Source organism: Myotis myotis, unplaced genomic scaffold (assembly GCF_014108235.1).
Source record: "Myotis myotis isolate mMyoMyo1 unplaced genomic scaffold, mMyoMyo1.p scaffold_m19_p_3, whole genome shotgun sequence".
Taxonomy (NCBI): domain Eukaryota; kingdom Metazoa; phylum Chordata; class Mammalia; order Chiroptera; family Vespertilionidae; genus Myotis; species Myotis myotis.
Window position 1 is genome coordinate 40914919 of NW_023416335.1, and position 23559 is coordinate 40938477.

Sequence of the window (23559 nt, forward strand, 5' to 3'; positions counted from 1 at the left end):
AGAAAACATCTTAAAAATTAGCTTTACAAAAAAAAATAGCTTTACATTTAGTTGACAAGCAAGTTTTAGCAGATTTCATAAGAATGAAATCAGAGTATGTCCTCTGTCTACAATGTAATAGAGTAGAAACCAATATTAGTGATAACTAAGAAATACCCATATGGTTAGAATCTGTACAGTCCAATAACAGGTTACCAAAACTCTCACCTTTATATATTGCCTTAATTTTGAACTGTAGTTTGCATCCCATATCATAATCTGTTCCTAATCACCTGTGTTCTTTATCCTGTGATGTTATACATGTTGCTCACACTCATCTTTGATACTCTTCTCTGATCTTCCACTTTCTTTTTCAATAATAACTTACAGTCTCTCTTTGAATACATTTCCTTTTGGCCATTCCAGATGAAAACCCATAAAACCCAGACCAGCTGCTTAAGATACTGACTTAGCTCAAGCCCTTTAGGACCAACATTTCAGCTAGTTTTATCCTCGCCCTACAAACAGGAGAGAAAATTTATTTGGTGTAAGGGTGGGAAGTACAGTTTCATCTTTGACCATGAAAAATGGTTTAAGTTTTCTTTTTTTTTATCTGAATTTTGCACTGTGTGTATTGGTTGTAATTTGACCTGTTGGCCCATAGTAGAGAGCAAATCTAAGTCTTTCACCATAGCCATCAAATCTTTGAGGGTTAACCATTCTATAGCCTAGCCATCTACTTGTTTTTTAGTAGTACAGTTTTATTCCCTCACCATCAATCTCTCAGTATTACACAAAAAGACAGAAAAAAAAAGGAAGGAGAAAAGATAAGCAGCATTGAGGATTAGCCCATGAACTTCAGTAGCCCACTAGTAGAAATTCCAGAAAGAAGAAAAAGAGAAAATGGAGGAGGGAAAGTATCCCACAGATAAAGAGATTAAAATGTGTCAAAATGGTCCACAAACTAGGATGAATGAAAAATGTTCCTCCAAAAAGAAAGAGAAAAATGGCCCAGCCCTAGCCCGTTTGACTCAGTGGTTAGAGCGTCAGCCTGCAGACCAAAGGGTCCCGGGTTCGATTCCGGTCAAGGACACGTACATTTGTTGGAGGCTCCTCCCCAGCCCAGGCCCTGGTCAGGGCACGTGCAGGAGGCAACCAATCAATACGTTTCTCTCACATCGATATTTCTCTCTGACTTTCTTTCTCGCTTCCACTCTCTCTAAAAATCAGTGGGAAAATATCCTTGAGTGAGGATTTAAAAAAAAGAAAGAAAGAAAAATGGCCCAAATAAGATCACAGTAACTACCAAGGGGAAAAGTCGGGTTACTGCAATTGAATAACTCAAACACTAGCATCAGATTTGTCGTTTTCAAAATGTATGTTACAAGACAGCAAAACAAAGTATTTAATGTTTTGAGGAAAATTGTTTTGAACCTAGGATTCTTAGCTGAATTCTTAAATTTGAAGACAAAGTAAGGTTGCTTTCTGAAGTGTGAAGATTTAGAAACATTACTTTTCACATCTCTTTTTGAAGTTATTTGCCAGCACAGTGAAGATGAAAACCAAGAAAGAAGAAGATAAGTATTTTGAGAAATGGTGACATTAATCTGAAAGTTAAAGCAAAGAAGACCTGGAAATAAGCAGGCAGTTAATTGTTGAGCTCCAAGAAAAAATGTCTTCAAGAAGACAGGAATTTTAGCTAACATGAATAATAAACTGGAAAATATTGGGTATGTGGTAAAGAAGAAATAAGTACAATAAAATTCCAAAAAAAAAAAATATTTATGGTGGAATGTAAAAAAGCAGAATCAATTTAAACTAGCAAGTCTCCTACAAGAGGCACAGTGGTCATGTTATTGTACCTCCACAGAGGAAATATAATTGTAGCAGCCTTTCAGACTTTTCAGTGAATAATATTTACATTGTTACAATAAGCACTATTTACTGATTCTTAAGATGAAGAATAAACAGCATAGTGGAAAAGATATATTTACTGGACTAAATGAAAATAACTATATTTACATTTAAAGTAAAGTAAAGGTGTTTAGCTAATGTAAGTTGGGAGGTGGAGGGAAAAGGTAGAGATATTAGTATTCTTATAAACAGTATGAAACAGGAACTGTTGAAGTTGTTAGAATAGAATATAGAGATTTAAATATTATTTAAAGTTAAAAAATAGTGGTAGAAGAAGTAATGATGAAGGTATTACTATCAAAACTTCCAGACAAAAGGGGCAGGATGATATAAGTGAGCTACTCTTCTTTCATCATGAATGAATAATATATAATCCTTGAATCCAGATATACTATGTATATCCAGGTATGTTTAAAGTTGATAAATCAGTAAGTAAAAATATAAACACACTATTTAGCAGTATGGAGCTAACCACCAAAGAACTGAAAACAAGGGCTTGAACTGGTCATTGAAACCAGATTGTGTCTATAATGTTGTACTAAGATATTTTCTGGCTTCATTTACTGCCACTGTCTTAGATTTACAAGGGTCACCCTGATAAGTAAGTTTCACTTTCTAACCATGCAGCATAATATTTAAAGCTAAAGAATTCTAAGATTTTTCTTCACCATGCTATCTAGGTGCAAAAAAAGCCAGACAAAATTAAGGAAGATATCCTTACTGATGAAGAAAAAAAAGGAATGTGGGATTCCATTAAAAGGTAATTACTAATGAATATGTTAACACATAACTATTGACCCATTGGGAATCTAGTATATGGAAAACCTACAGATGGTCAACATTTTAAGTACAGCACAGATCCTCTCCTCTAAGAGGAATAAGATAGATACATAAGTTTTAATAATACAAGATAGGAAACTGGAGCTGTAAGACAGCTGGAAATAAAGTGCTATACAAACCAAGGGAGAAAAGGGCTATATTCAGTTAGGAGGAAACTCAGAAAAGACTCCATGGAGAAGTGTGTGGCTCAGATGTGTTCAAAAGCAGCGGTCGCCAACCGGTGGTCCGCAGACGATCCGAAAGGTTGGTGACTGCTGTCCTAAAGCAGTGGTTCTCAACCTTCCTAATGCTGCGACCCTTTAATACAGTTCCTCATGTTGTGGTGACCCCCAACCATAAAATTATTTTCGTTGCTACTTCATAACTGTAATGTTGCTACTGTTATGAATCGTAATGTAAATATCTGATATGCAGGATGGTCTTAGGCAACCCCTGTGAAAGGGTCGTTCGACCCCCAAAGGCGTTGCGACCCACAGATTGGGAACCGCTGTCCTAAAGGATTAGCAGGTTTTCAAAAGTTGAAGATGGAGTGAGGTGCCTGGTTATGTGAAGATTGGGTATGTTACTCAAGGAACAGAAAGTAGCCCCAGTTAGCTGGTACAGTGAATATGATAGGGAATCTATAAATTAGGTTGAAGACCTTTATTATTAGTTCTTCAAAAAATTAATATCTTGGCTCACCTTATCTACAGAATCCAGGAGTAGAGCTGACTTTAGGCATCCAGGTGATATAGTCTGGAAACTCTTCTTCTCTTAGTTCTGTTATCTGTGCCTCCTTCATTTTCAGTTAACTTTTACAAGGAAAAGTTTGCCATCTCCTGTGGGAGGAGATTGCCTCTTTCCACATAGTACCAATAAAAGTTCCAAGGCTGACTCATTAGTCCAGCTATAGCCATGTGTCCCAAACTGAGCTGATCACTATGACTTGGGTCATATGCCTATCTCTAGAGCCAATGAGAAGAACTGTTCCACTTAAACTTTATAGAAAGAAATTGGAGGAAGAATGCCTTCCCCTCAAAATACCAGGTTATTGTTATTGAAATGTAAAGGGTATTAAGTAGACAGAAACAAAAGCTGCTGTAGATCCACACTGTAGAGAACTTAGAGATTTGAACTTAATTTGATTGTGATGGAGAACAAGATTATTTTGGTCAAGGCTAAGAAATAGAAACTTTAGGCCAAATAGATTCATCAACCTAAGCAGATTTTATTATACTGATCAAAGCACTCCCATCGTGGATTTTGCCCAGTTGAGGTCTCTTTTTTGATAGTTGACTCCTTGTTTGATAAGAAGAATCATGTTATTGTGCTAGTAAGGCTCAAACTCACATTTTGAGATGATTTGAAGAGTAGGTATATTTGACGGGATAATGAAACATTATTATCTGAGCATTAAGAGTATCTGTGCATGAGCTTCCATTAAAGCCAGAAGGTAGACTGAATGAATAAAGATAACTGTTCAAGTATAGCATAGCAACTTACTTAACCAAAGGGTACCAAAAGCAAAATGATGCTTTTTTACAGAGGTGGCAACTCCTCCAAGTATGTAAGTGTTTTGTATACTGCTTTTACTTTGCTTATCTTAGTTTTATCCTAACTTAGAGTGATTTTTTTTCTCACTGAATCAACTTGTGTTTTTCTTATTTGGGAGATTACCTTAAAAAATATTTGAAAAATGCTTTTGTCATAACAATTCCTATTTGGCAAAATATAATCCATGATGATTGTAAGTTGTTTAGCTTTCCAAATTTTAGTCATTTTAAATATCTGTGCATGTAAAAATGAAATTTTTAATTAAATAATTTTAAATGGAAGGAAAAAGAAGAAATCAATACATTATGAATACCTGAAATAAAAAATGCAGTCACTTTTGAACATGAGATGGGACATATAAAATGCTGATCTAAGTCCTGAAAGTGGTGTAAATGAGAGCTGGGCCCAGAGGAAGCCAGTGAGTGGATGTGGCTCCCTTTGTCTCTTGCTCCTCGTGGAGACACACCCCGAGTATAGCCTGTGTGGAATGGTGACTATAACTGGCCAGAAGAACTCTAAATTGTAGGCAGCTTTTATTTATAACATTTTATCCTAGGGGAGCCATGTCACCAGCACTCAGGACTTACTATTACCACATAGAAAAAGTCTAACTGTGCTGTAGTTACACACTTGTACAGTCTGTTTCTTCCCTCACTATTGGCCTATTTAAAATGTCAGTTCAGACCTAACGGTTTGGCTCAGTGGATAGAGTTGGCCCACAGACTGAAGAGTCCTGGGTTTGATTCAGGTGAAGGGCATGTACCTTGGTTGCAGGCTCAATCGCCAGTCCTGGCCCGAGTGCCTGTGGGAGGCAACCAGTTGATGTGTCTCTTTCACATCAATGTTTCACTCTCTGTGTCTCTCCCCCTCCCTTCCACTCTTTCTAAAAATCAATGGAAAAATATCCTCAGGTAAGGATTAAATAAATAAATATGATTTTATATGGCCATAGCATGCTATAACTCATTCTTTGTTCTCAAAAAACATTTGTTACTCAGAAAGATTCAAAGATATTACCTCATTAACCTAGAGACAATATAATTACATTCTATGTTTTAAATTTTGTAATCATAAAAACTTTGTTATAATGTCACATGTTTTAATATTAATAATTCATAATATTTAGAACTGGTTTCAGTGAAATTACTTTGAAAGGCAGTCCTGTTTTTATTACTTACCAAATTTAGTATTTAGGTATATAAAGTTTGCAGATATATTTTTGAAACCGTCAATCACTACTTTTTTTATTCCAAGTTTCACAAGAAGTTTGCATAAAGAAAAAGACAAAAAGGAAACAGATGTTCTGAACATTTTCTCAGTTGCTTCTGGCCATTTATATGAACGCTTTTTAAGGTAGGTATACTTTTTATCTAATGTTTTTAAACCTAGTACATTTACTTGATTCAAAAAGAATTTCTAAAGTTCAAAAGAATAAAATTATATACAGTAAAAAGAATCTTCCTCTTCTCTTTTCTTGATACCCAGTTCCCTTTCCCACAGGTAACCAATATTATTTTTATGTCCTACCAAAGATGTGTAGACAAGTAAATATATATATTTTTATTTTATAAATTTATTTTTACCCAGATAGTAACAATGTTTATACACTGTTCTGCACCTTGCTTTTTTTTCACCTAAAATTATGAGGGAGGTATATTTTTAAAATATAATAAATTTCATGAATTTGACTGATTTGGAATACTGATACTATTTAAGACTAGAAAATGGACGTATTTTATAACAATATAATTAATAAAAAGTATATACTGTAAATTTCCCTTTTCCAATGAAGAAATGCCTTGTTTTACATAAAAGGAGGAGGGGCAGTCAGAGGAGAAAAGCATATTTACAAACTACAAAGCACTGTTGTTGTTTTAACTGTTTATAATGAAGAATCTCAGAGAATGCCTCAGAAATGTTTGAATATGTGTTTATATTTTAAGATGGAACTTTAGATACCTTCTCCGGTCAGAGGATTAGAACAAAACAAGTGCCCTGTCCATTGAATTTATCAATATAGACAGATCATTCAGCTCTTCACGTTTTTCACACCTGATGTTATTGACACAGTAGAAGAGCCAATATTAGACTGTAGTTCAGCTCATCAAGACTATTTCAGATTAACTTCTTTGTTTGCAAGCTGAAACAGTCAAAAAGCAAGCAATTTCATGTATAACAAATATATGTATACAGATGCTCCTTGATTTATAATAGGGTTATGTCTCAATAAACCAGGCGGGGGTAGGGGTAGGGGGCGGGGAATGTCCAGCCATAGGCTATATAAGGCCCAGGAAATCATTTGGTCTGGCCCTGCCAAGGCATTAGGAGTGAGTTAATTAAATGTTTGACCAAATATAGCAGGCTAATTTTTAAGTTGATAATTTTGTATGGCCCTCGAATGATGTTATAACTATCCAAAGGGGTCTGACAGAAAAAAGGTTCCCCATCCCTCATAATTAAAAAATGCATTTAATACACCAAACCTATTGAACATCATAGCTTACCCTATCCTACCTTAAATGTGCTTAGAACACTTACATTAGCATACATACAATTAGACAGAAACATGTCATGCCATTGCCCAGAATCCTGAAAGAGCACTAAATCACATATCACTAGCCCAAGAGAAAATCAAAATTCAAAACTTGAAGTACAGTTTCTACTGAATGTGTATCGCTTTCATACCATTTTAAAGTTGGAAATTCATAAATCAAACCATCATAGATCAGGAACCCTCGGTAAACATATAGACTTACACATTGCATACTTGATGAACAACTATAATATTTGAAGGTCCTTTAGCCTATTTCTTTATAATACATAGTGAAAAACTTCTAATAATACCTTTAAATATTTAAAAGCCTTATGCAAAGTAGGATAAACTATTGATATTAACTTGGTTGGTTTAATGCTCTTTTTTACAGAATTATGATGCTTTCTGTTTTACGTAACACCAAAACACCAGTGAAATTTTGGTTCCTAAAAAATTATCTGTCACCAACATTTAAAGTAAGTACATTCATCTTTTTATTATAGAATGGTTAATGTTTAAATAGTAAATTCTTTATGTCATTGTAAGTTCATATAACTTTTTTTTCAGAATGAGTTTTGAAATGTATATTTACTCAAATTTCTATCTTTATTAATTTTTTATATATTTTTAAATTTTTGGTACACCCCAGTGACCAGACATTACATAAGTTAATACTTGATCATCCCAATAAATCTTGCACCCATCAGCACCACATCTAGTTATTAGAATATTATTGGCTATATTCCCTAAACCAGTGGTTCTCAACCTTCTGGCCCTTTAAATACAGTTCCTCATGTTGTGACCCAACCATAAAATTATTTTCGTTGCTACTTCATAACTGTAATATTGCTACTGTTATGAATCGTAATGTAAATATCTGATATGCAGGATGGTCTTAGGTGACCCCTGTGAAAGGGTCGTTCGACCACCAAAGGGGTCGTGACCCACAGGTTGAGAACCACTGCCCTAAGCTGTACTTTACATCCCCATAACTGTTCTGTAACAACCAATTTGTACTTCTTATTCCCTTCACCTTTTTTTGTGCCCACCCACCACAATTCCCCTACCATCTGGCAACCAACAAAAAGTTCTCTATCTATGAATATGTTTCTGTTCTGCTTGTTCAATTTGTTTATAGATTCAGTTGTTGATATGTATATATTTATTGCCATTTTATTGTTTATATTTTTGATCTTCTCAAGTAGAGACCCTTTAACATATATATTAATAAAAGGGTAATATGCTAATTAGAGTGGACATCTTCCGATCATCCTTCCAGACAAAGCCACGGTGGCAGGGGCCGAGGCAGAGGCAGTTAGGGGGCGATCAGGTCAGCAGGGGAGAGCAGTTAGGGGGCCACCAGGCCAGCAGGGAGAGAAGTTAGGGCGTGATCAGGCTGGCAGGGGAGAGCAGTTAGGGGGCCACCAGGCCGGCAGGGGAGAGTAGTTAGGGGGTGATCAAGTAAACAGAGGAGCAGTTAGGGGGCAATCAGGCCAGCAGGCAGAGGTGGTTAGGGGTGATCAGGCAGGCAGGCAGGCAGGTGTGCAGTTAGGAGCCAGCGGTCCCGAATTGTGAGACAGATAGACATCCCCTAAGGGGTCTCGTATTGGAGAGGGTGAAGACTGGGCTGAGGGACTCCCTCCCCAACCCCCAACTCCCATACACAAACTTCATGCACCAGGACTCTAGTTTCATATAATACTTGTTTGGTGGTGATGAACTCCTTTAGCTTTTTCTTGTCTGGGAAGCTCTTTATCTGTCCTTTGATTCTAAATGATAGCTTTGGAGGGTAGAGTAATCTATGTATATTTACTCAATGTATATTTACTCAAATTTCTGTTTTTAAATCAATTTTAAAACTTTGGTATTCATCATTTTTTATCTAGCTTAAGAAATTTTCTATGCCATTTTTATTTAAGGAAGTGTTTAAAAGGACAGCAAGAGATGGCTTATTTTTAAGTAAACTCAAAATCAGAGGGATTAGTGGTTTTTCATGATAATGATAATTTAGTAACATTTAGCAATGAAAAATATGTACAGGTGGTCAACAAAAAGAATTAGATTCTTTTTACGAAGATAGGCAGGAACAGTAATATCAAATGAGCATTGTACCATAGAAAATAGCCTGACAATACCAGGAACAAGCTCCTTTATCTGGGGGCAGTTCATTTATTGCTGTGGTAGTATAGACACTATATTTAGAAGTCTGAGGCATTTTGTATTTAGAAGTTTTCAGATGGCCAACATATGTTCCCCTTTACTCACCCCTACAATCCTGCTGCAAAGTATGCCCTGTTCTTTTCTGTCCTCCCTACAAATTAATTAGATTCCATGAAGTTAGAGTCTCCTTTAGCAACAGTTCAAAGGAGTTCACTTTTTATAAACCAAAACCAGTGGTAAAGGCAGACATAAAAATAGCCAACCATGCTTTTATTCCTTAATGTTGCACATTAAGGCACATTGCTAACTTACTTACATTATTCAGTTGTGGTTCATAAAGTCCTTGACCAGAAAACCAAGACTCAGAAATTGTATAACTGGCCTATATAGTCAGGTATCCAAGAGCACTCTGATGTCCAATAATTCACCAGCTGGACTCACAAAACTCAGAAAAGCAATCATACTCACAGTTTTAGTTTATTACAGCTACAGAATAAAGATTAAAATCAGCAAAGCAAAGAGATGCATAGGACAAGGTCCATGGAAGACCAGACCCAGAGTTTCCAGTTGTCCTCTCCCAGTGGAGTCATGTGGACAGAGCTTATTTCTCCCAGCAGAAATGTGTGACAGTACATATGGGGTATTGCCAACTAGAGGTTTCCAGAGTTTTTATTGGGGTTGGCTACATAGTCCCACCTGATGGCCACAGTGGCCGACCTTAGCCTCCAGTCTAGAGGTTGAGCTAATACCTAGTGGCCCGAGGTTCCTGCTGTAAATCACATCTTTGGAAAGATTGGCATGGCCTAAGGTGCCCAGGTCAATCAAGGCATTTTTATTAGGCAGCACATTCCAAGGATACAGGTTACCTCCTAGGAGGCAGGGGCAAAGATCCCAACCTTTTTTTAAGCAAGATTTGTCCTTTATAGCACAGATCCAAGATCAAACAGCTAATTAGAAACATAGCTGAGATTTGAACTCTAGCATTCTGACCTCAAAGCCCAGGTGCTTAACACTCATGTGATCATTCAACAGTAGACAAAAACTGCAAAAAAACCCATAGTCATAACCAAGAAGTTACACTAGGTTTCACTAAACTTTTAACATGTTATTCTACTAGGTAAGTGGGGATGCAACACTAAATAAACTGAGATGATAGAGTCTCCTAGTGGGAAATGATATTTACTAGAAATACAGTGCTACATCTGGATTAAAAGTCTTGTATTACATGGTCAAAAGTAATAATACCCTATGTGAAGTAATATTTTCCTTTTTTTGTAATTTTGTTTCTTTCCCTCAAAATTTTAATCTTTTACAACTTTTTGGTGAATTATACTGTGTACAAATCATAAGTTTGCAGTTTGATGAATTTTTACAAACTTAAAAAACCTGTGTCTACATCTCTGTGTCCACCAGCCAGAAACAGAAATTATGAAAATTTTCCTTCAATTAAAAGAAATGCCTCCTCGGGGTTGGGGCAGGGGGCGGGGGGCAAGAAGAAATAAATCAAATAACTTATATACTTTTATGCATAGCCCATGGACATGGGTAATAGGGTGTGAAGACCTAGGGGGAAGGGGGAAGGGTTAAGAGGAGGGGGTAAAGAGGGGGAAATGGACACATCTGTAATACTGTCAACAATAAAAAATATATTTTTTAAAATGCCTACTCTTTTCCTTTAAATATTTGCTAAATTATATCTACTTAGGGAATAATTCTTTCCTGACCACACTATGTAAATTACAATCCCTTTTGATTTATCACTCTATTTTCTTTCTCTTTTTATTTTTTTCTATAACTATCTTCAATATACTAACTTTATGTTCTGTCCATTACCTCTAAAATGAAAGTTTGTAAGGGCCATGATTTGTATCTGTTTTGTTTACTACTGTATCCTTGGCATAGAATAGCGCCTTGCATGTAATACATGCTTGGTGAATATTTTTAAATATATATTTGCTGAATAAAAAATGTTTTTTTAAAATTTCATCTAATATTTTTAAAATTTTGAAACCAAAGCAGTGATTCCCAGAAACTGGTCTAGCTGTAATTTCAACATTTCAGTTCACTGATGTGTATAGTAAAGAACATAATTTAAATCTGCAGTGTTCTTACAAAAAAATGAAGAAAATTAAAGTAAGTCTATAATCAGAAACTAGCTACAGATGAGAACTGAGGAGATGAATGCAAATTCCATGTTTGCTAACCCATCTCACCCCACTCCTTTATCATCCTCCCTCTCAGGTTTTGGGATCTTAATAAACTTAACCAACACTATTTCATTAACTGCTCTGCTTTAAGCAGAATAAAATACTCTAACCCTGTAAAACACTAAATCAAATATAAAATGTTTAGACCACAATAACTGCCTTGTATTTTTAATCATTAAATTAGTCATAAATCTCAAACATGAAACTCAGGTTAGAGAATCTAATTTATCAATTTACGACTCATTTTATGTTTTTTGTACATCCTCTTCATCTTTTTATCTCTCTGATGAACAAACATGTTGGTATACTGGTATACAGGATGGGGCAAAACTAGGTTTACATTTGTGAGTATGCGAAGCACAGAGTTTATTCTTATATTATTATTTATTATTGTATTATTTTCCATATGAACAACTGTAAACCTTTTGCCCTACCCTGGATATAAACTGTTTGATGCATAGGTGTTCCAAGATCCAGAGGCTTTGTCTTCTATAGTCAGGTGTTCTCAAGTCTAATGTTATTTGTAAAAATATGGGAACATTTATCTTAGTTAATAAGCTTGCTAATTAATAGAATATACCTATTTTTAATGTCATTTAATTATTGGTTGTATGTATAGTTGTCTCTTTATATTTGCCAGCATTTTCATATTTCTCATTAATAGGTATAAGATGGAGAAGTAGTATTTAGACATTTATCAACTTGTAAACCATTTTATAGTAAATGCTACCTTTTATTTTATTTTTTAACTAGAGGCCCGGTGCATGAAATTCGTGCACAGGTAGGGTCCCTAGGCCTGGCCAGCGATCAGGGCCGATCAGGTTCCCCGCCTCCTTCCCTTGCAACCCATGCGCTGCCACCGCAAGGTTCCCCCGTCTCCCCACCTCCCTGCCTCCTCCTTCCCTTGCTCCCTCAGTGCCCTGCTGCTGCTGGTTGCCTGCCATGTTCCACACTGCCACCTGGTGGTCAGCGCACATCATAAGCGATCGAACTCCTGGTCTCCCGGTTGAATTACCAAGGGGACACTTTGCACAATAGCCTTTTATATATACAGATTTATTGGGGTGACATTGGTTCACAAAACCATACATGTTGCAAGTGTACAACTCAATAAAACATCATCTGCACACTGCATCCTGTGCCCATCACCCTAAGCAGTCTCTTTTCATCCCCATTTCCTCCCCTTTGCCCATCTCCATCGAGTTCCCACCCCCACCTAGTCCTTACCCCTTTCCCTCTATCACCATACAGACAGTCCCTCAGGTTATGTCAGACTCGATGTACGTCTTTTCATTAGTATGTTGCCATCTCCCATTTATTTATAAAAAAAAAGTTCTGTTATTTTGACATATGTACATATGTGCTTTCTGTTTTTTATTATTTACCACAAGTAAAGGTTAGAAATTGTTATTTTTCTTTTAAATTTTTTTTACTGTCTCACTTCATTACTGCTGTGTATGTGCTCCATGTGAGTGACGTAGGTGGGTTCTGACTTAGAGAAAATCGCATTACGTCGTGCCATAGGAACCGATCTCAGAAGCAACCCGAGGACCTACTGTACTGTTGTCTGTGTCTATGTATTATATATATATATTAAACTCTACCTTTAAATGATAACTTTTTCTCTAAAACTAAAACTGCTTTCTTCCTTGAACATATTCTGTGATGTGTGTATGTGTATTTTTTAGGAGGTAATTCCTTACATGGCTAAGGAATATGGATTCCAATATGAACTAGTCCAATATAAGTGGCCTCGCTGGCTTCACCAACAGACAGAAAAACAAAGGATTATTTGGGGCTACAAAATTCTTTTCCTTGATGTCCTTTTTCCTCTAGCAGTGGACAAAATCATTTTTGTTGATGCTGACCAGGTAAGTAGATAAACTGTTGTTTTTATTAGTACTTAAACTCTTTTTAACATGTCTATTTAGTATAGGGACTCAATTTATGTTGCTGGTATTTATCGTTATCTTTGTTGCCATGCTACATAAACAAATAAGATATGATTGTGATACAAAGGTAAAGCATCTTTTTAAAAAAACTCAGAATTTCAGGGGAAAATTAAAGGTATTGCAAGGAAGACCATTTATTATTTAGGACATGGCAGTTTTCTCTCTGAAGTAATAGTTTTTTAATTTTGGTATTAAAAATAAAACAAATACTTGTACTAGTCATAATAAAAGTTATATGAGTTCCTATGAATATGAGCTGATAGTTGTATAATGAGCTGTTCTTGCTGGAAAACTTAGCAATTACACACAACTCTCACTCTTCTACTTGCAATAGTATTCTTTGGCATTAAGCCAGAAACCAAATCCTCATCATCCTATCATTTAACGGGGGCGGGACCAGGGGGGAGTACCAAAGTTGGCCCCAAAACAATTGTGGTTCTCAGCTTTCAAAATTTATATATCCATAAATTATGACTTTTCCCCTTTCCTCCTTGCATACCTTTGTAATCATTAATGGCCCCCCCCCAAAAAAAATACACAAATTTTTAAAAATAACAGTAGCATGTAAATATTAATGTTATATGAATTAAATGTACAAGGTAGTATTAATATTTAGGACAAAAAGTATATTTTCAAATTCTATATTAGATTTTACTTATATCATAAACTCTTATTTTTTGTATTATTTTCCAAATTGATAAATGTGAATCATTATAATTAAAAACTAAGAAAGCAGGCAAATGCAGGTGATGATCTAAGCATTTCCAATCCTACTGTCTAAAAACATTTATTTCTCCTACCTGCACACAACATATACAGTGATATTTCTCCAGCAGGCTGCAGTCTATTAAAAAATGAAACATACAAACATTATTGCATTAAAGCTATTGAAGGTAATCAAGAGATTTTTCTTTATGATTCAAACTAATGTTTGCCAATATATAATAATGGAGATTTATCATAAAAATGATTTTGAATTATTAATCCATACCTTGAGAAACTTAGTATATGCACTTGTCTAATATTTGGTTCCTTCCCAAAATATATTTTGTTTAAAATATATTGATGAGCCCTAGCTGGTTTGGCTTAGTGGGTAGAGCGTTGGCCTAAGGACTGAAGGGTCCCAGGTTTGATTCCAGTCAAGGGCACATGCCCGGTTTTAGGTTCAATCCCCAATAGGGGGTGTGAGGAGGCACCTGATCAATGATTCTCTGTCATCATTGATGTTTCTATCTCTCTTCCTCTCCCTTCCTCTCTGAAATCAATAAAAATATATCAATAAATAAAATATCTTGATAAAAATGATGTAATAATTATTATTAATGAGTCATGTTGACTAGGTATATAAATTTTAGTTTTTTTTAATTTGTGAGGACAAGAGAAAAAAATAGAATCTTTGTAAACTCATTAAATGGAAGAACTGGAAGAAAATATAGTCTCTATATTTCTACAATAAGCTAATGATTTGAGATTTACATAATGATTTTATTTTATAGTCTTCATCAGAAAAATTATTTTAATTATTTAGATTGTGAGACACGACCTGAAAGAACTTCGAGATTTCGATCTGGGTGGAGCTCCTTATGGGTATACTCCATTTTGTGATAGCCGCACTGACATGGATGGATATCGTTTCTGGAAGAAAGGATATTGGGCATCACATCTTTTAAGGAGGAAATACCATATCAGGTAAGAAAATTTGTACTCTTACTCTTTAGTAAATAAAGTAATGATTGAATCACCAGTATTCAGTTCTCTTACCTAGTGCTTTTACATGCCAGTCACTCTTACAAGATTTTACATAATTTAAGTCATAAAACCTCTATGACAACCTTTTGAGATATTGTTATTATACCCATTTTATAGATGTGGAAACTGAGGCACATAGCACTTAATGTAACTTGCCCAGGCTTACATAACTAGACCGAGTTAAACCCATGTGATATGGCTCAAGTAATATGCTCCTAACTACCACAGAAGATTTAAATTTGGTTTACAAAATCAAGATACTGTCCTCAAATCTGTTATTGTTTTGTAGGGCCATGAGTTTCATGAGATCTTGGAAAAATTTGAGGTGACCCTAAGAGGATATGGATCCTAACAGTATAACAAACTTCAAACCCCTTGGAAACAGTATTAGATGTTGGGAGCAAATTTATAAAAGGATTTATTATTATTAGGTCCAAGGATATCTAAGGTTAATATTAAGTAGACAAACACTGGGGGGAAATAGAAATCTATAAATAACATAGGCTATCAAGGAGTACTCATTTTTTGCAGTGCCTTATACGTAGTGGATCTCAAGAGATTTAGGAGAATTGCAGCAGGTGACAGGCTCCGAGGCCAGTACCAAGCTCTCAGTCAAGATCCAAACAGTCTTTCAAACCTAGATCAGGTAAGTAAAGTGTTCATAGAATAATTATTAGTATATAGATATAGACTGCTCCAATTCCATGTTTGTAGACTTCAAAGTTTTATATTTTCAGCCTTTTCTTTTTATAGAATTCTCTATTGAAAATCTAGACTGACATATAAATTTTTTAACTTCAAGCTCAACATTTTTAAAAATAATAGTATTTTATCTTCACTTTCCCACCCTACAACATATTATCTACACAAAGATTTGTACATGAATAGGCACATATATAATTGTTCGACAGTATTAAGGTCCCCCTTAAGAGTGATGTTCATGAGGTTAAAATGAAAACAGCATGGTTTGTGTGTGTGTCCATGTTTTGCAAGCCATGTTTGGTTGCATGGGTGAAAGTGCAGAGGTTTGGATTTAATCAGGACTATAATTTTGCCAAGTGAATACAACTAAGTGAAACAAGGGTAAGACAATCGAGAGTATATTCAAGGAATTAACTATAATGATTAACTATGGAAATTAAGTTATGAAAGGAAGGGAGCAAAGATATCAAGGGGTGATGATAATGAAATAGGATCAGTTGATTGGAGGTTCGAATGGTGATCAAAGGATTTTGATATCTGAATACTAGATGGAGTGAGCTGAAATTCAAGAGTTGGTCAGAGAGTGGGATTATGAATTTGAAATTGAAGAGCTTGGCTAGGACATGACCAAGTGAAAAAGTGGCTGGGATAAGATGACAGACCAGATTATTTAAGGAATGGATTCCAAGGAAAAGGGTTTTAGAAGGAACAATGTAGCTTTTATTATTATTATTATTATTATTATTATTGAATAGATTTTCCTTTTGTATAGCAGTGTTAGGTTTACAGAAAAATATTAAGCACAAAGTACAAAGAATTCCCATATTTATGGGCTCTCTATTCTATTCCATTGGTCTGTTTGTTCTTGTCCCAATACCACATTTTCTTAATTACTATAGATTTTTATAGCAAGACTACAAGTTCAGTAGTATAAGTCCTCTGACTTTGTTGTTGTTCTTCAGTTTTGCCTTTCCATATAAACTTTACTGTCAGGTTGGTCAATATCCACAAAATAATTTGCTGGAACGTTTATTGGCATTGCATTGAATCTATAGATCAAGTTGGGAATAATTAACATCTTATCAATATTGAGCCTTCCTATTCATGAACATGGACTGTCCATTTATTTAGATCTTTCCAGATTTCTTTAATCAGAATTTTATAGTTTTCTTTCCTCATATAGAGGAACATATTTTGTTAGATTTTTACCTGGGTTTATTTTTTGTCTTTTTTGGTTTGTTTGGTTTGGGTACTAATGTCATGGTAATGTATTTTTTATTTCAAATCCCAATTGTTCATTGCTGGCATATAGCTAATTACTTTTTTTGTTTTAATACTTTTGAAATTGATTTTTAGAGAAAGAGGAAAGAAGAGGGTGGGAGAGAGAGAAAAACGTCAATGTGAGAGGGAAACATCAATCAGCTGCCTCCTGCACACCCCTTACTGGGGATTAAGCCCACAACCTGGGCCTATGTCCTGACTGGAAATCTAATCTGCAACGTTTCGGTACATGGGATGACACCCAACCAACTGAGCCACCTGGGCCAGGGCACAATTGACTTCTATATATTAACTTTGTATCCTAAAACCTTGCTATAGTTACTTATTAGATCCAGGAGGGTTTTTTTATTGATTCTTGGGACTTTCTGCATAAACAATCTTGGCATCTATGAACAAAGGCAGTTTTATTGCTTCCTTTCCAATTTGTTTATCTTTTATTTCTTTTTCTTTTTTTTAAAAAATATTTTATTGATTTCTTACAGAGAGGAAGGGAGAGGGACAGAGAGTTAGAAACATTGATGAGAGAAACATCGATCAGCTGCCTACTACACATCCACTACTGGGGATGTGCCTGCAACCAGGGTACATGCCCTTGACCGGAATCGAACCTGGGACCCTTCAGTCCGCAGGCCGACGCTCTATTCACTGAGCCAAACCGGTTAGGGCTTTTATTTATTTTTCTTGTCTTGTTGCATTAGCTAATATTTTCAGTATTGATGTTTAATAGGAGTGTTGAGAGAAGAACCTTAAAATTGTGAATCTTGGAGCTTAGATGGGTCTGCTAACACAGGTACCCCTTGTGCCTTCTGGGATAGAGAGAGAGGAAGCATGCCCTTTGCTCTGGAATATAAACCAACATTGTCTGGGGAGAGTAAGGAAGGACTCTACATCCCCTGGCATATGAATAAATATCTCTGGGGAAAATGTCTCTGAATCTCTCCAGAGTTCACTATTGTTAGATTACTGTGCTCATTTGCCATTTAAACATCCTTTAACTCAGATTCCAGCCATCTTTGCTTAGAAAGTCCTGAGCAGGCAGAAATGTGAAAATGTTCATGGGTCATTGTTTTCTAACAGGAAAATGAAAGATCCCCTCAGAATCTGGAGAATGTGGTAGTGACTGACATAGACAGTAATAGCAAGCACAGCGTGAGTGATTGATCCTGGGGTGTCAAGGCAGGTAGAGGTAGTCTGTTTGGGGAATGTGAAATGGTGGGTTTCTAGGCCTTCTTCAGCCTTGAGCTAGGGGTCCAGTCCAGGGCAGGTGTGGACTTAGTTCCCTTGCATGGGTTTATTCATGACACAAGATGATTGGGTCAAGTTAAGTATTTAAAGTTTAAAAATAGAGAGATCTCAGTTGTACATGTTTTTAAGGAACTATTTATACTCTAAATCAGCGGTCGCCAACCGGTGGTCCATGGACCACTGGTGGTCCGTGAGGTCCCTTGAAAGGTTGGCAACCGCTGCTCTAAATCACATCTTCAACTTCTTTTGCTATGACTCCAATCTCTATACCTCTGTTTAAATCTTTTTTTCTCTGTAGGATCTTCCCAATAATATGATTTACCAAGTCGCCATTAAGTCTCTTCCTCAAGATTGGCTGTGGTGTGAAACCTGGTGTGATGATGAATCCAAACAAAGAGCCAAAACAATTGATCTGGTGAGTGTCTGTGGTTATTTTCATTTGTGTATAAGCAAATATGATAATGTTCAATAGAAATATTTTGTTTTACAAATGGAATGGCACACACCTGGCATACTGCTGCTCAGTCTAGTATTTACTATGGTATTTACTTTGCTTGGCAAGTATAGGGCTGTGTCAGGGGGTCCCTGAGTCAACACGAGGTTTGATGACTTCTCTTCTTAGTTTAGTGACGAGGACTCACAGGATTGAGAATATAGTCATGCTGCCCAGCCAGCATGGCTCAATGGTTGAGTGCCAACTTATGAACCAGGAAGTCACAGTTGGATTCCCGGTCAGGACATATACTCGGGTTGCAGGCTCGATCACCAGTGCGGGGCGTGCAGGAGGCAGCCAAACAATGACTCTCTCTCATTATTGGTGTTTCTATCTCTCTCTCCCTCTTCCTTCCTCTCTGAAATCAATAAAAAATATTTTTTAAAAAGAATATAGTCATGCTCATGACTATGATTTATTCTAGTGAAAGGATACACAGCAAAGGGAAAAGGTACATGGGGTGAAGTCCAGAGAAAACCATGCCTCCAAGAACCCTAAGCCTGTGAAGTCACATGGGACAAGCTTAATTCCTTAAGCTACGAAAATTTTCGTAACGCATATGAAATATTGACCAGGGAAGCTATTGGAAACCTAGTGCCCAGGATTCTTATTGGGGATTGGTCACATCAGCACCCCCTCTGCCTGGCACATACCAAAATTCCTAACATCCAGAAGGAAGGTAGGTGTACAGCATAAACCATGTTGTTTGCACAGATTAGGCACAGTGAGCCGTTCTTACCAGGGAATGGTGGGAGCACTCCTGAAATGCAAGTTCCAGACACAAGCCACGGGCCAGCCTTGCAAGCAGGCCTTGCTAAGAATAGCAGTCTCTAATACTTTCAGCAATAAAGAATTTTTTAAAAAAGAATAGCAATCTCAGGCCTGCTTGTTTAACTCTTTCTGCACAAGGGCTTTGGAAAGAAAGGCCGTGGGCTGACATGTTCATGAGTTAGCTATCATCTTAGCCTATCATCAGTTTAATTCTCCTGCCAATATTTCTCCCAGGTACACATAACCAAAATAATTGTTCCACTCAAATTATTCAATACATGTCTATTTTCTTATTTTTGAGAAGAATTTTTAATTACATTTTTCTTTTAAGCACTTTAACTATGCTACACAGTTTAATTCTCCTAGACATGAAACATTTCAAACTTATCATTGTCTCTAACAGTTACAAGATATCATCATTCTTTTTCTGATCATATTGTTTCTGTGTACTAATTTAAGTATAAAATATTTGTGTATAAGATCATCATTGAAGAATAAACTGTCTAAATATGAAAATTCATACAGTTTTTGAATTTGAACAAAATAAGATAGAATAATAAAAAATAGGGATGTTTTTCTAGATATGTGTAGAATTGTATAGAAAAAAATAGCATGCCAACATGTTGGAATGCAATTGTAGATGATAAAAGGTAGCAAAAACAAATAAGATGGCATGCCCTGGCTGGTTTTCTCAGTGGTTAGAGCTCCAGCCCTGTGGACTGAATGGTTGCCCATTCAGTTTCGGTCAAGGGCATGTACCTCAGTTATAGGCTCAAATCCCCAGCCCCGTCAACCAGTCCTTTCTCTCACATCGATATTTCCCTCTCTGTGTCTCTCCCCCTCCCTTCCACTCTCTCTAAAAATTAATGGAAAAAATATCCTCAGGTGAGGATTAACCCCCCAAAACACACACACACACACACACACACACACACACACACACACAGAAAAAAAAAAACAACAAATTAGATGATATTAAGAAAGAAGCAAGGTCTCACATAGCAGAAATTTGACTGATATAATGCATATGGCAAGAGAAACAAAGGAAAAAAATAAATGAGACTACATCAAAATACAAAGCTTCTGCACAGCACAAGAAATGAGCATCAAAATGAAAAGGGAGCCCACTATATGTGAGAACATATTTGTCAATGAGACATCTGCTAAGGGGTTAATTTCCAAAATACATAAAGTCCTCATAAACTCAACAAAAGGAAAACAACCCAATTTAAAAAACTGGCAGAGGACCTAATAGACACTTCTCCAAAGAGGACATACAAATGACCAGGAGACATATGAAAAAATGCTCAACATCATTAATTATCAGAGAGATGCAAATTAAAATGACAATGAGGTACCACCACACCTGCTAGAATGGCTACTATCAATAAATCAACAAACAACAAGTGCTGGTGGGTCTGTGGAGAAAAAAGGAACCCTAGTACATTGCTGGTGGGAATGCAGACTGGTGCAGCCATTATGAAAAACAGTGTGGAGTTCCCTCAAAAAATTAAAAATTGAACTGCCATTTGACCCATTGACCCTACTCCTAGGAATATGTCGTAAGAAGCCTGAAACACCAATCAGAAAGAGTATATGTACTCCTATGTTCATAGCAGTGTTATTTACAATAGCTAATGTATCGTTTAAGGTTGTGTTGTAACATAAGAGGTTGTGACTCATACCTTAGTGACATCAGATAGCCTTGGGGTCTTTAGGAGCGCTTAGGTTAACTTGAGCTACTGTAGCAAACCCCTGAATGTTAGTGGTTTCACACTCTCCCAAGTACAGATCTAAGTGTGTGTCATCTGTGAGTAGCTTCCCTGTGGATCATAACTCAGGGAATAGTCTCTATCCAGCTTGTGGCTTATTCATCTTCTAGGGCAGCGGTTCTCAACCTGTGGGTTGCTACCCCTTTGGCGGTCGAACGACCCTTTCACAGGGGTCGCCTAAGACCATCCTGCATATCAGATATTTACATTACGATTCATATCAGTAGCAACATTACAGCTATGAAGTAGCAACGAAAATAATTTTATGGTTGGGTCACAACATGAGGAACTGTATTTAAAGGGCCAGAAGGTTGAGAACCATTGCCTAGGGCATGGGTGGGCAACCTTTTTGTGAGTGCGTGCCAAAACTAGCAAAATCTCTGACTCAAAATTCTTCTGCGTGCCAACCCTAATTTTTTGAGAACATGTTACGCCTACTTGATATCTCTTAAGGTGTACGTATGTGAAGAACCTTGAAGAAATAATAAAATTCATTCGAGCGACAAAAACACAGTATATGATAATGAGAAATACATTTATTTTTTAATGTATACATGTACACTGATAGTCCGACAGAAAACTTTATGACTCCGTTTGATATTATCAGTGGGACTTTTGCTGCTGCATCACTTGATGACAGAGATTTTACATCAGGTTTATATTTCGTGACCTTCAGAGATATGCACGAGCTACTACTTTCATCCGTCAGGCTACTCCTATTACGAGACTTAACAAAATTCATCACTGAGAACAAAGATTCACAAGCGTATGTGGATGAAACAAAACACTGGTCGGATCTAGGAAGGCAGGGAGAGTTAAGGCAGGCATAGACATTGCTCTTCCCCTCTCTCGTCAATTCATGTCTATGGTCTTTAAGATAACTTGTTATGTAAAATTATTTATTTATCTAAGATGCACCTACACTGAATTTATCTGAAAAATAAAAAGTTGATATTAAGAAAAAAATTGTAAATGGAAGATTATAAAAGAGGGTTTCGCATGCCAGCAAAAGTTACTGGCATGCCATGTTTGGCACACGTGCCAGGGGTTGCCCACCCCTGGCCTAGGGTCATCATCACCTGTATGCATTCTTCCAGTATGGCAGTAATGTGCCACATATGGCCAGCAAGCACCTAAAATGTTGGGAGTCTGAACTTAGATGTGCCATGAGATGTAAAATACCAGATTAGGAGAACTCAGTGCAATAAAAATAATGTAAAAATATGTCATTACTGATTTTTATATTGATTACATATTAATTGATAACATTTTAGACATAGTTAAATGCAGTATTAAAATTTATTTCACTTGTTCCTTTTACATTTTTACATGTGGCTACTAGAAATTTTTAAATTACATGTGAAGTTTCCATAATTTTTCTGTAGGATAGTATGATCTGGAGTAAAGGAAAAAGGGAATGTGGAGAATGCACCCTGACTGTTAACGGCCTTAACCCCTTGTAGGACTTGCTCATGTGGTCACATGTAGATGTAAGAGGAACTGATACATGTCATTCCTGGGTGGCTAGCTATGTCCTAGCAATCGGTCTGCGCAGGAAAAGGACAAGTGGCATAAATTTTGGTGGACAGCTTAGCCAGCTCTCCCACAGAACACTTAGAATAAAAATGAGAGAACATGCTATTTTGAGCTAGCTTCTTGGGGAAAATGTTAAGGGAATACCGAAAATTCCAAGGAAATGGCATAAGGGGAAGGAAAAGGATGCATAATGGAACTGAAGTGAGACTCTGTTTCAGTAAAGATTTCTCGGTCTGGGCATTATTGACATTTGGGACCAGATAATTCTTTGTTAGGATGTTTAGCAGTATCCCCGACCTCTACCCACTAGATGGCAGCAGCACCCCACCAACTGCAGGCATGACAATCAACTGTCTTCAGACCTTGCCACAGTTCCCCTAAGGGGCATGATAGGCCCAATTAAGCACCACAGATGTAGATTGTAGGGGGGGAAATTGTATAAAAAAAAAAAAAAAAAAAAAAAAAAAAAAAAAAAAAAAAAAAAAAAAAACTAAGAAAAACGTAGTATTTTTATTTTAATAGTTTCTGACACAAAAAGAGGGAAAATAGTTTCATCTTCACATTATAGAATCTTTTGCCTGTAAAGTTAATTTCTGCAAAGAAAATCCTATTTCCACTACTTCAGAAATCTATTACTATAGAAAGAAAAGTCCACAGTGGAATGAACTGCAACTATCTGGTGAGGAAAGGATTACGATGACAGGTTCATAGCTCATAATTAATAGCTTTCCCATAAGGCATGGGTGTGAGCAAATTGAAGCAACCATAAGAATATGTCTCGAAGAAGTAAGCCTCAGGACACATTTTCTGTTAATGCTTTGTAATGAGGAAATAGATGTCTATAACTTTGTGAAGTCTATGCTCCTCTCATTGCCTTTCCTGTCTCAGTCAA

General features: G+C 36.4%; 1 protein-coding gene across 1 annotated transcript in view; it reads left to right on the forward strand.

Moving 5' to 3' along the window:
• The window catches only part of UGGT2 (UDP-glucose glycoprotein glucosyltransferase 2), a 200588-nt gene that overhangs the window by 167593 nt on the left and 9436 nt on the right, over window positions 1-23559 (forward strand). The window contains exons 31-37 of the mRNA XM_036299573.1: window positions 2574-2653; window positions 5521-5619; window positions 7191-7275; window positions 12855-13037; window positions 14647-14807; window positions 15399-15513; window positions 18394-18510. Of these exons, the coding sequence (XP_036155466.1) occupies window positions 2574-2653; window positions 5521-5619; window positions 7191-7275; window positions 12855-13037; window positions 14647-14807; window positions 15399-15513; window positions 18394-18510 (840 nt within the window). The remainder of the gene's footprint in view (window positions 1-2573; window positions 2654-5520; window positions 5620-7190; window positions 7276-12854; window positions 13038-14646; window positions 14808-15398; window positions 15514-18393; window positions 18511-23559) is intronic.